Below are 13118 nucleotides of genomic sequence, written 5' to 3'. Positions count from 1 at the left end.
AAAATTAAGCGAAAAACGATCAAAAACTTGTATAAATCTATTCCAAAAATAATGTTACATGTCCTAAAAAATAACGGTGGCAACACAAAATATTAATAACCGATACAAAATAAGCAGTACGTGTTAATGTTTTACAAAAACGTTACCTGTCTTATATAGTTTTGTCGCAGTTAATAAAAGGTAAGTTGGCGTTACTTTGAAATTCTTCGAAATACTAACGAGAACACTGCGTTAAACGACGTCTCCGGAAGTAACTAACAACACTCTGTACGGAAGACGATGAAGTTCTTTCATACAACACATAATTATTTCGTTTTAAGTGATGTCGTATAGTATTGTCGCGGACTGTAGTAATTGCGCGGAGACCCGGAAGTTTCTTCGTTCGAAAGGATCTTCGTCGGGGCGGAAAGATCGGCAGCTTCTTCGGACAACTCGCGAAATTGCAACCCGGTCTGTCTCGCTGCCAAAAAATTATAGACACGATAGAACGCTACGGTTTCTACCCGGTTGGCTTTCCCCGAGGTCCGAGAGGAACTTTGCAATGAAATTTCCCCGAGTTCGAATCGAGGAAGCTCTCATTTCGTTGATTGCGAGTGAGAGAGAGAGATAGAGAGAGAGCTCCGTTGGGGGATGGTGAATTTTTTCAGGATAGCGAAACAGCATCGACGAAACAGCGCGAAGCGAGACAAGCCTCGTAAATAATGCATGCAACGCGCAGCAAGTTCCCCGCTCGGACAGTTTGGTGAATTTATGTCGGCACGTCGCGAGAGGCTTCGGTCCGCAAACCTTTTTAGTTCACGCTTCCATGTTTCCCGATGTTTTCCTAGCGAGCCTGTCTCTCTCTCTCTCTTCGTTTCGTCCCGAAGTTCGTCGATCCAACGAGTCCCGGCTACACTCCCACCCCGTCCCGAGTTCATTCTCCGTCGGAGATTTCGTCGGGGATGCAAGCTGACGCGAGAGTTCGCGCGCAATTACCTTCCTTCCGTAGTTTCGCCGGGAAAATGCTGCCGGAGGAAGCAGACTTTCCTCGTTCCGCGATGCGTCTTCTTTTTCTACGAAGCGAGCGAGTCCTGAACGTCCTGATGCATCCTTATTATTGCGCACGTGTTCCTTATTTCGTTTAAACATGTCGACTAGCCAGTTGAAACGATACAAATTCAACTTGAGCCTCCTTTATATTTGTAAAATGGTGGTAAGTCCTCTTCGTGGCCCGTTCAGGGAAACGGCGTTGTTTGCGAGGGACGTTCCGCTGTTTCGTGGGTCAGAACCGACCCGGACGATTGGTGCAGGATCGAACGCAGGCCACAACTCCAGCTGCCGAAAAGTATACCGCATTGCGGGCACTCGAGTTTCCTCGACAACTCGGTCCCGGGGCACAGTGGTCCGGATCGCAGAATGCAGGGACATTCGACCAAAAAGTCGACTTTTCGATATTGATAACTAATCAATTTGTGTTGCTTTGTAAATGTCTAGAGACCTCGAAAATGAAGAAATTTTCGTTTCTATGATCATTTAAAGTTGAACGTTTTGAAAGTAGCATATTTCACCAAGAAAAATTGCTCAAGTTCTTTGCGACGTCCTCATCGTCTCGTCCCATATTTTCTCTTAATTTTTTGTTTTTTTTTGCATGATATAGAGCATCCCTTTCCAATAAGAAACCATATATCTTTTTAGTAATAACTAATAATAATATATTTAAAAAATAATGCTGAACGATACATGACAGATTTAAAAAAATTTATATGTTTGTCAGAGGAGATCTTTTTTATCCCAAAAGATCCCAGGCTCTAACAAACAGGAATATGTTCGGCACACCTTCCTCTAAATAATCACGAAAGAATTAATTCCCCCCTTGTCCCGCTGCTCAAATTATTATTGTTTGAAGCTATTAATGTTGGACGCGGTATCGCATGAATTGATGAAACTCTGCAAGGAGAAGAGTCATCGAACGATGGTAATACAGCCCGAAAGTGTTTCTTCAACGCTAAAATATCAGCCGAAATCACGGGAGTTGATATAAAATTAATTAAAAGGTTCCACGTTATACTTCAGGTACTTCCTTTTCAAAACATTTGGAAATTTTTAATAGTACATGTATATTCATTTTTTATTATAGGTCATTTCATCACCCTACACAGTGGACATAGTAAAATTTAAAAAATATGCACAAGATACGGCAATGCATTATGTAAACAATTATGGATGGTATTACATGCCAGCGTCAATTCATAAAATACTAATACATGGGGCGGAAATAATAAAAAGTGCGTTGTTGCCAGTAGGGCAACTTTCAGAGTAGGCCCAAGAAACGCGTCATAAAGATTTCAAACGCATACAATGTAGAAACACGCGAAAAAATTCAAGATTATGCGCAAACGAAGACACATTGAATCGATTACTTTTAACATCTGATCCATATATATCTAGCATTAGAACAAAATCACACAGAAAAAAAGTCAGGCTGTTAGAAGCAGAAGCTTTAGATTTAATAAATATTTAAAATAAAAAGTGTAATGAAAATAATAGTAATAGTAACAACAACAACAATTGTGATACAATTCTTCTTTAACCTATCCGTAGGTTAACAATTCAACATTGTCTGGTTCAAGATGCACGTTAATATCACATACGGTTTCAAAGTTATACAAAAATGTCACACGATTTTCCAATCTGAACCACTGTGGCGGGGCTCCGATTCGCCAGATTACGAGAAATTGTTTAGACTCCGATACGAATTTACGGTATTGTTGTAAGATCGTACTAGGTTTGACAAATTTCTCGCGAGAAAGAAGATGACGCTAGTCCGGCCATTCGTGGACAAAGAGGCTGCGCGTATTTCTTGTGAAACATATATTTAGCGAGTGAGCGAAGTAGCACTTTGAACGGGGCCTTGGTAGGCTTGGCAATTCTCGCGAGGATTAAAAAGAAATGGAGGACGGGAACGAGGGCGAAAAGAAAATGAAAACGCCGGTCCAGGGCGCGGAAGAGCGAGAGAGATTAATGCCGAGTTACGACGCACGGGTTATGAGGCGTAAGGGCACTCGCCTAGTCCCATTAAAATCTTCTGCGTGGCGTTTACGAACCCTTATCTTCGTATTCGGTGTGCCCTGTATAATAACCATCTGCTCGACGACCTCGTAAAGCATATGGTCCCCTCGATGCACTCGCCGATTTATCACCTCGCGAGACACGTTCGTTCCGATGCAGTCGCGATCGAGTGCGTAACAGTCTGTTCAACGCACTGTTACACGTTCAAATTGTTACGCTGCGACCTAAATGTCCTGCGCAAATATTAGGGGGACCCATAAGAAATCAATTATTCTGAAATCTAAAACAAACTTTCCAGTAAATTCAAGTTTTCATTTCTTAATTTATTATACAGGGTGGCCCACATAACTCTGAACAGCTCAATATCTCGAAAACTATGCCATCGATTTTAAAGTTCTTAGTCTTAAATTGCGTGGAACTGAAGGGCCTTTCTGTCTACATAAACGTGAAGTGACCTCCCTTCCCCTTTAACGGGGGAGGGGAGGTACCTTTGTAATTTTAAATGGAACCCCCTATAAAATGTTACATATTTAGATTCTACCGGAAAAAACAAGTCAATTTTGTCTGAAACATTTTTTTGTCAGATACTTCCATGATGAGATATAACAGTTTGAAGTTTCGAGTTGTAGGTACTTGAAGCGCTCGGAAATAGCGTTATGGAATTATACGCGCTTCATAATTTAGAAACATTTCATAATTTAGAAAAGCGGCTTAGTAAAGCTGTCACTAATGAAAATAATAGTGCCAGTATTCTTGCTGCAATTACATTAAATCCTCATATTAGTCAACGTACACTTGCACAAACATCACATATTAGTCGTTCATCAATTCAACGAATTTTGAAACGGCAAAAGTATCATCCATATCACATGGTTTTATCACAAGAGCTTTCGATAGCAGATTACGATCACCGCGTAAGATTTTGTGAGTGGCTGCAGGGTGTTGTGGAAAATGACTTTTTGTGCAAAATACTTTTTTCCGATGAGGCCACTTTTATGAATTCAGGGCATGTAAATAGACATAATCTGCATTATTGGGCCGTGGAAAACCCAAATTGGATGCGATGTGTTCCCTTTCAACATCGATGGTCTTTAAATGTTTGGTGTGGCCTAATAGGAGATTTTGTGATTGGACCTTATTTTTTTCAAGAAACTGTAACATCTGCAAGTTATTGTGATTTCTTAAAAAATCATTTGCCTGCGCTTTTGGAAGATGTGCCACTGCACGTTAGAAGGGAAATGTGGTTCCAACAAGACGGCGCTCCTCCACATTTTGCAAACATCACCAGGCAATTTTTGAACGAAAAATTTGGGAACAAATGGATAGGTCGTGGGGGACCTCGTCAATGGCCTCCTCGATCCCCCGATCTAACACCATTAGATTTTTTCTTATGGGGATATGTAAAGGACAAAGTTATGTTTGAACCACCGACGACAAAAGAGGATATGAAACAAAGAATACGTGACGCTTGCGCTTCAGTGACTCCCAAAATGTTAGAACAACTTTGATGTTTCGAGTAAATAAATGTTTACAAGCCCGTGGTGGACATTTTGAACATTTAATTTAAAGTATATTTTATTTCTTCACGAATAAGCAAAGGACTCAAGCGCGTATAATTCCATAACGCTATTTCCGAGCGCTTCAAGTACCTACAACTCGAAACTTCAAACTGTTATATCTCATCATGGAAGTATCTGACAAAAAAATGTTTCAGACAAAATTGACTTGTTTTTTCCGGTAGAATCGAAATATGTAACATTTTATAGGGGGTTCCATTTAAAATTACAAAGGTACCTCCCCTCCCCCGTTAAAGGGGAAGGGAGGCCACTTCACGTTTCTGTAGTCAGAAAGGCCCTTCAGTTCCATGCAATTTAAGACTAAGAACTTTAAAATCGATGGCACAGTTTTCGAGATATTGAGCTGTTCAGAGTTATGTGGGCCACCCTGTATAATCTCCATCATTATCAGTTTGCCATCTTTCCTGCAAATTTCCAATCCCCCTCTTATAGAAAGCCAACGTTGACACTTGTTGACCTTCAATACATCTCCATAAACATCGCAAATTTTCTTTGTTGTCACCGTTGCATTAAATCCCGCATGAAAATGAAAAAGTATGCAACGACGAATATGATCCTCGGAAGGTATGGGCGCCGCCATTTTATTACAGGGTTGTAGAAAGAAAATTATACTTTTTAGAATATTTTGAACGCAGGCTGCTTTACCGAAAACTGTGAAAGAATACGTGTTTCCAACGATCGGTACAGAACTAAAGGCAAAACAAATTCTTTGCAATTAATTGATTACTTATGTGTACCCCTAATGATAGTCGGAGACCTGCAGAAACCAAGCACGTCAATTCCCCAGGAAAATTGTACTCGTTAACACGTTAACTGCCACGTCAGTCGCATAAGACTGACAGTGATTTTTGACTAGGTTTAGAAATTCATTTTTATCGTGACATACCCAGATAAACCGCATTTTATTAGGATCTTTAGAATCCAGAAGAGTTAAGACAGCATCCCCTATAATACATTTTAAATTTCTAGTTTCGATTTCATTGATTAACACTTTGAACGCCAAACTAGAAACCCCAAAAATTCCATAAAATCAAAGCAAGTTATTTAATGAAATAAAAATTGCAAAAACTTAAATGTACGATACTGAGTAGTCCTCCAACATTCTTGCATGTTATTGATCCTAACACTAGGTTTACGGAGCACTAAAAATGACTATTTTACATTACTTTACAAAAATAGCATGATTGTATCTGTCAAAATTTCTGGCCATCTTTTTAATAATATATATCCAAGCAAATCAATTTGTTAAATATTTCCTCATGGATGCATCTTTACAATCTCAATATTCGTAAGTTAAAAATATTAGAATCCGTCGTTTTGACGGGTCCCGTAAATCTAGTGCCAATTAAGTTTAGCACAATGAATATATCAACGTAAAAATTCATTTTAAAACCTGCACAACAAATTCCATCAGCCACATATGGCTGACGTGGCGTTCAACGTGTTAAATTACATTGATTTTGTGAGAATCTCTGGGATTGATTTTTGGCACTTCACGTGTTAAACAATTTTCAATGGACTCTCCAAATTTTTTCACCAAGGTCACCTGCCCATAGACGTCAGGAGTGGGGGGGGGGGTAGCGCGAATGGAGGGGAAACGGTTACCCCCTCTCTGCCAGTACCGAATCAGTCACGTGACACTGTGACATACATACGCGCGACAGAGAATGAACGTGTCACGTGACCGGGCCTTGGCGGAAGAGTAGGGGAATATCGCGGTAGAAGGGGAAATCAGAGTGGGGGAAGTGTTGATCTGGCGACTATGCTCCTATCAAATATTCGACACCGATCTTCGTTGAAATTCGTAATGAGATTGTTACATCTGAAATCGGTTTTCCAAATTTACAGAGAACTCCGGTGTAGACAGGAGGATCGAGTTCATTATTATTGCCATAGCTATGGTCGTGGGGCGAGGATCACGACTCGCGCAGCGGCGCGGATACTTATCTACACTCTCTGATTAGTTACCGGCATTGAAAGCCGGCGCAAAACTTTGGAATTGGTTCCGTGAGGATCCACAGGTTACGGATAGTGGGTCAGGAGACGGTGGTTCAGAGATGACCCCGCGAACTTCGAGGAGAGAGGTAGAGAGCCGCGGGGCACTCGAAGACTTAATTAAAGAGGGTTTTGGCGTGCTTCGGTCGTGCTCCGGGTGAGCAAACAACCGGGAACGAAGAACGGAAAAACACCCTGCGAAAATACTATCTTGGGATTTCATTGTTCGATCGCGAAGCTGCTCGCTCTCCCCCGGATGACTTACAGCTCAGCTGGCCGGGGAACAAGCGTTTCGCGAGTTTCTCGCCGCAAGAATCATCTCGCCGCGTTTGCGAGCCGTTAAATTGATCGGCCCGGATCAAAAACAAACCGTGCTTCCGCCGCACAGTGGTCTGAGAACGCGATTTTACTGGCCAAAAATCAAAATGTCATTGGAACTTTCTAAAAGTTGGTAATCACGTGTTCTTGAGGTTGCTGATAACGAATCTGATACCAAAAATTCAAAATTCGAAATGGCGGATTCAATATTGCGCACATATAGTCTGGAAATTCGCTTATTGCGGTCAAAATTAAAGAGACACACATATCTACATTTTTTAACATTTTTTTCAATATATTTTAGTTATTCAGTTTCACTAATATAACTAATATGTATAATATAATTATATGATTTATCTTATAATTATAATTATGTAATCATAAATAAATATGCTATTTACTTTATATATGTATGTATGTATATATATGCATAAATATGTGTTACTATACTTATATAACTAATGCTTTAAGCACATAAAACTCAGTAAAATCCTTCTGTATCGATAGTTCGACTCGAATATTCGGTTGAAGACCAACGCGATCGGAAAGAATTATGCTAGAAGAAAACCAATTACTATGGTAACAAACGGGTTGCTCTGTTAAAACATCTGAGTGCGAGCCACCATTCAAGCGCCGAGTGGTCTTCGTGACCCAATAATAGCCAAACATCAAAATACATTATTATCGTACAAGGTGGCAGGAGGTGGCAGCTAAAATTTATATGCTCTTCTTCGCAATTGTTTAAACTTTCATATAAAACAAGTCTAATGCTTGTAACTCTTAATACTTTTTTGAAAACCCTTCTCAAAGTTTAAATTGTTAATAATATTGCAGCATTTGCACATGGATTAAATAATGCTTAGAAACTAATTAAATACTGAAAGTACGCCTATTAATATATATAAAACATTCATTCAAACCTGTTATATCATGTTCTATAATGAGTTCTTGGAATAATTAGTTTCACTTTGAATTTCAGAATTTTCTATTCAAAACTTTACCCTCGATTCCACAATTATCTGAAATGAATAATATTTTGGATTTTTAAGGTTTGAAGTGTTTTGTTACTGTAGAGCAAAAAAGTTTTTCAAAATCTTGAACTTCGAAAATTGATTTTTGCCCAGTAAAATCGCGTTCTCAGACCACTGTGCGCCGACAAGAAGCAGAATGGCGCGTCGTGTTTGCGCGGAGCAAACCGCTTCTAATAAACGAAACCTTCGGGGCGAAATATATATTTTTCATTTTTCTGATTCAATTAACTCCTGGATTTTTAATTCCGACGATCGCTTGGCACAGAGATTCCGAAGAGTGTCTGTACTTGAGGCGGCAGTTGTCTGTTTGTTGAGGGAAATAGAATTATGTTCTATTTCATTGTCGATAGTTTTATGCATTACAAAATCTAGTAGGTGAAACAAGAAACAGCGAAAGGGATTTAAGAGTGAAGAATCAAATTTTTATTTGACTCCGTTAATTCGTAGTTGGTGCAGACAATTTTAGTTATTGGAATACACCGTTATTTTTCGGTCTCGAAGTTTTCTACATCCCTAAATAGGTCTGTTGTAAAGTATAATCTTCCAGCTTGCACATGAGCCAATCAAAGTTTACGAATGTCCACTGGAAACCATTTTAAAATTTATTCCCTTTTTTATTTTAAACCTCTTCAAAACCAGGCGTATTGCTCCTAGCCCCCGGCTGTGATTTACCAATTCTTCGATTTAATTTTTTATTTTTCGACAGACCAAAATGCACCTGTCATACAGTCTGTCCCTCCAGCTTTAATCTGAGCCGTCAAACATTCCAAAAATTCGCACAAGAACACATTTTGAAATCAGTTCAAAGTAACCCCATCAAACACAGGCGTATTGCCCCGAGCTATCGATTTGGATCTGTGGATTTTTCGAAATGATTTTAAATTTCCTTTCAAACCAAAATCCGCCTATCGCGAAGCGCGATTTTCCACCGTTAATTCAAGCCCTCGAACATTCACAAATTCGCGCAGCAATACATTTTAAAATCTGTTCAAAGTAATCCCTTAATGTACGGTCATATTATCCCGAGCTATCGGTTTGGATTTATAGATTCTTCGAGAGGATTCCATATTCAACGAAAACAGACCTATCATTAAGAGCATCCCTTCAGCTTTAATTTCAGCCCAGAAAAGTCCATAGAATCCTGCTGGAAAGCATTCGAAAATCGATTCGAAGTTGCCCCTTGAAATCCAACAAGAATGCTGCGCGCAACCCGCCGGTTTATCAAATTTTCGAGACGATCTCGAGTTGTCCAGCAAACTTGAGGAACTCTATCGCAAACTACGATCTCTCAGCTTTCTCATTTAAGCCCCCGAAAGTTCTCGGATCCCGCGTGGAAACTATAATCGCATTCGAAACGAATCCCCAGAAGCAGCTAGGACTACGGGATACCGCGGCGACATATTTAAGAGTGCCGAGTTCGCGGGTAGGAATGCAGTTATAGTAGATTCCGGCTGCGGAATAGTTGGTCTGTTTCCGGTTGAAAAGAATTCAGAACTCGAAACGGACATTCGAGCCCGCGTCTCGGTTCCTGGGTCGAGTGGCGCGCGCTCCCTCGGGAAAAAGGACCGCGGGAAACAGACTGAGAAACAGCCTGGGAAAGGGAAGAAGAGACTGGGAGGAGGAGAAAGAGGATTCCTCTCCCTCGGAAGAACCTGTCGAAACTTACCTGAACGCCGCCCACTCCAACGATGAAGAGCAGTTGAACCATGAAGAGGGCTGCCAAGAGATTCATAAGGGTCGTGCCAGCCAGGCTCCTCAGGTCCGAGAACAGGCTGCAACACAACGAGCTCTCTTACTCCGAGTTTCGTCGCCGGTTGCACGGCGAAAAACCGGGTAACCGTGTCGCGCGTTAATTATTTCCACGATGCACATCAAACGTCCGACTTCTAACAGCAACGCTGCCAAATAGGACTTTTTCCTAGACAAAACCTATCGATCAAAGTCAAAATGAACATCGTGTTCCTTCTTCCTAATTTGAATACAGTGGGTCCCACGAGCTCTGTCCGCTTGAATATCTTGGTTATTTCAAACAATGCGAGAAAATGTTACTTACTGAAGTTCCAGGGTTTAAGAAACTACATAGTATAAATGATATTCTTGCAAGTGGAGCCGTAGAGAAGATACAGAGGTCACTTTTGTCCAATTCTTTATGCTCGATTTCGATAGACTGCCGTATTTTCTGAGTGTAAAACTGCTAAATTGTGTTTGTCCTAAAACTTACCGTTGCTGAGATATGTGACTGTTTTCATTCTATCTTAATTCTAAAACTAAAGTTTTCTTCCGTCTTAGGATAGAAACCGATCCGATTTCTACATATAATATTTAAATGTTTAGTAATCTGTTAAATACGAATTTTGTAATGTAGCAAATATTTTGTAATATTTTTTGTAATTTCTTTGAAATAATGCCACAACAATTTTTAGTGGTGCTTCCAGAGTCGCCACTCGAGTGCAAAGGCTTAACGCTTCCAAACATTTTGCCGAACCTACAATATTTCGTTTTATTGCGATATGTGGGGTTGTCACATACAGTGTGTCCTACGACTCTGTCCGCTTGAATATCTTGGTTATTTCAAACAATACCAGAAAATGTTACTTACAGAAGTTGTAGGGTTTAAGAACCTACATAATATAGTATGAATGATATTCTTGCAAGTGGAGGCGTAGCGAAGATATAGACGTCACCTTTGTCCAATTCTTTCGATTTCGATAGATTGCCGTATTCCGAGTATAAAAGCGCTAAATTTTATTTGTCCTAAATTTTATCGTTGCTGAGATATGTGACTGTTTTTATTCCATTTCTTTCATTACGGAACGTATTCAAGGTTATACTGGCTACGTCAAATATAAACATTGGTAGGCTATCGCCGTCTCTCGATGTCAGTCAGTGTCTCGGTTAGTGAACATAAGAGAGACAACATGAAATTTTCATTCGAAGAACAATTAGAGATGCTTCCAATTTATGGAGGAAGTAAGAGAAACGCAGTTGCGGCTCGAAATTTGTACGGTGAAGGATATCCAAACCGCACGTGCCCTTCGCGCAAGATTTTTGAAAGATTGTGTGCAAAATTAAAAGAAACTGGAAGTCTCGCTGTTCGTGAGATGAATCGCGAAAAGCCTGTAGTGATGAAGATAATGAACGTTGTTGCAATGGTACGTCATAATCCTCGTATCAGTGTACGTCAGATTCGGCGCGAGTCTGAAGTCAGCAAAAGTAGTGCATCACGAATTCTCAATCGTCAGAAATATCATACGTGCCGCATTAGCCTTCACCAGAAATTACATGACACGGATTATGGTAAATCGTGTTAGATTTTGTGGATGGGCCCAAGAGCAGCTGCAAATCGATCCACTTTTTTTCTCTTTAATACTATTTACCGATTAGGCCACTTTTACCAGCACTGTTAATTTACATAACACGCATTATTGGTCAGTACAAAATCCTCTGGCTACGAGAAATTGATCATCAAAGACCCTGGTCCATTAATGGTGTAGAATCATAGGGCAACAAATAACTGGGCCTTATTTCATTGACGGCACTTTTACCGGTCAAAAATATGGTACGTTCTTAAGAAATACATTGGCAAATTGATTAGAAAACGTGACATTAAGCGTTCGTCAGACAATGTGGTATCAGCACGATGGATGTCCAACGCACTACGCTCGAAGGGTCAGAAGTACACTTAACGAAATATTCCGAAATCGATGGATAGGACGCGGTGGCACTATTTGCTGGCCAGCACGAAGTCCAGATTTAACACCCATAGATTTTTTCCTGTGGGGAACATTGAAAAATATTGTGTATCGAGATGCACCAACAACTCCGGAAGATATGAAGCAACGAATTATCGCAGCGTGTGCTGCAACAGACGCACCAACAATAAGACGTGTAAGAGACGCAACAGTTCAAAGACTACAACGTTGCATCGCTGCAGATGGCCGACATTTCGAACATTCTTCATGAAAACAGTCAAATAGCAACGGTAAGTTTTAGGAAAAATACGCTTCAGTACTTCTATACTCAGAATACGGCAATCTTTCGAAATCGAGCATAAAGAATTGGACATTCTACGCCTTCACTTGCAAGAACATCGTTTATACTATGCAGTCCCTTAAACCCTACAACTTCTGTAAGTAACATTTTCTCGCATTGTTTAAATATTCACAAACAGTCCCTAGAGTTCGTGGGACACATTGTATGTTTAAACATCAGGGTCTCTAAACGATCTATTCACTACTTCAAATCATATCCAGGCGATTTTTCATAAATGCATAAAATCTGCAGTAATTCAAATTTTTTTATTGCATTATATTAGGAAATGAACTTTTCACGTTCTTCGTTTACATTACTGTCGCATCCGGTTCTCGGTTCTTTTTACCACCGACGAATAGCGTGTCCGTTTACCACTATAACAACAATAAGCTCTCTAATAATTTTATTAATCGTGAAATAAGAAACCTCGAGTGAAAACGTTCGCTAGTGAGAACCGCATGATGCCGGGAAACTCTCAAATCTGTGATCTTTTCATCCTTCGATTCCTGATTCCTTCGTTCTCGAAGCCCGTTCCCCGGGATCGGAAAATTTGCAATCGTCCGAGGAAAAGAATACCAACGGAATCACGAAATTCGATTTGCAATACAGTGTCATGTGCATAGGTCCTCCCACACTGCCACACGCCGTATCGTCCTCTATCCGTAAACAGTCCCGCGCAGGCAAACGTGAAAACAAAAGTTTCCTCTTTTCTTCGACGTTTCCTTTATATTTTTTTTTTCTTTCGTGCGAATATTCGAGGGACTGTATCGAGGAGCACCGTTACCTTCCACGAAATTGGATTTGTTTTTTGAAGCGGTGGGACGACGGGTTCATACCCTCCGAGGACGATAATATCAGTTTTCATTGGTATTAGCTTTCCGCGGGACCATGATCGTAAACGGGAACTTGAAGAATTTTCTCATAACCTTCCACTCGTTATTTCTGTTCGTAACTTTTTTTACGGGATCAACTACAAATCAGGGAAAAATATTCAACGAGCTCCCTTCGCCCGGTAACGTTTCAAAAAATTATTCAACTCGTTGGACCGTTGACTTTCACCACGCCAGTTGCGAATGTTCATCATAATATTTTTATGAATGTAATTATGGCCTTGCGA

At 40.2% G+C, this 13118-nt stretch overlaps 1 protein-coding gene across 1 annotated transcript in view; it reads right to left on the bottom strand.

The window, feature by feature from the left end:
• LOC143353749 (adhesion G protein-coupled receptor E3) overlaps positions 1 to 13118 on the bottom strand; it is a 159610-nt gene that overhangs the window by 32414 nt on the left and 114078 nt on the right. The window contains exon 3 of the mRNA XM_076787299.1: positions 9636 to 9741. Coding sequence (XP_076643414.1) covers positions 9636 to 9741 — 106 coding nt within the window. The remainder of the gene's footprint in view (positions 1 to 9635; positions 9742 to 13118) is intronic.

The sequence above is a fragment of the Halictus rubicundus genome, chromosome 4 (genome assembly GCF_050948215.1).
Source record: "Halictus rubicundus isolate RS-2024b chromosome 4, iyHalRubi1_principal, whole genome shotgun sequence".
Lineage (NCBI taxonomy): Eukaryota > Metazoa > Arthropoda > Insecta > Hymenoptera > Halictidae > Halictus > Halictus rubicundus.
The sequence above is the reverse complement of the archived record's forward strand: the minus strand, read 5'-3'. Positions and strand labels throughout refer to the sequence as shown.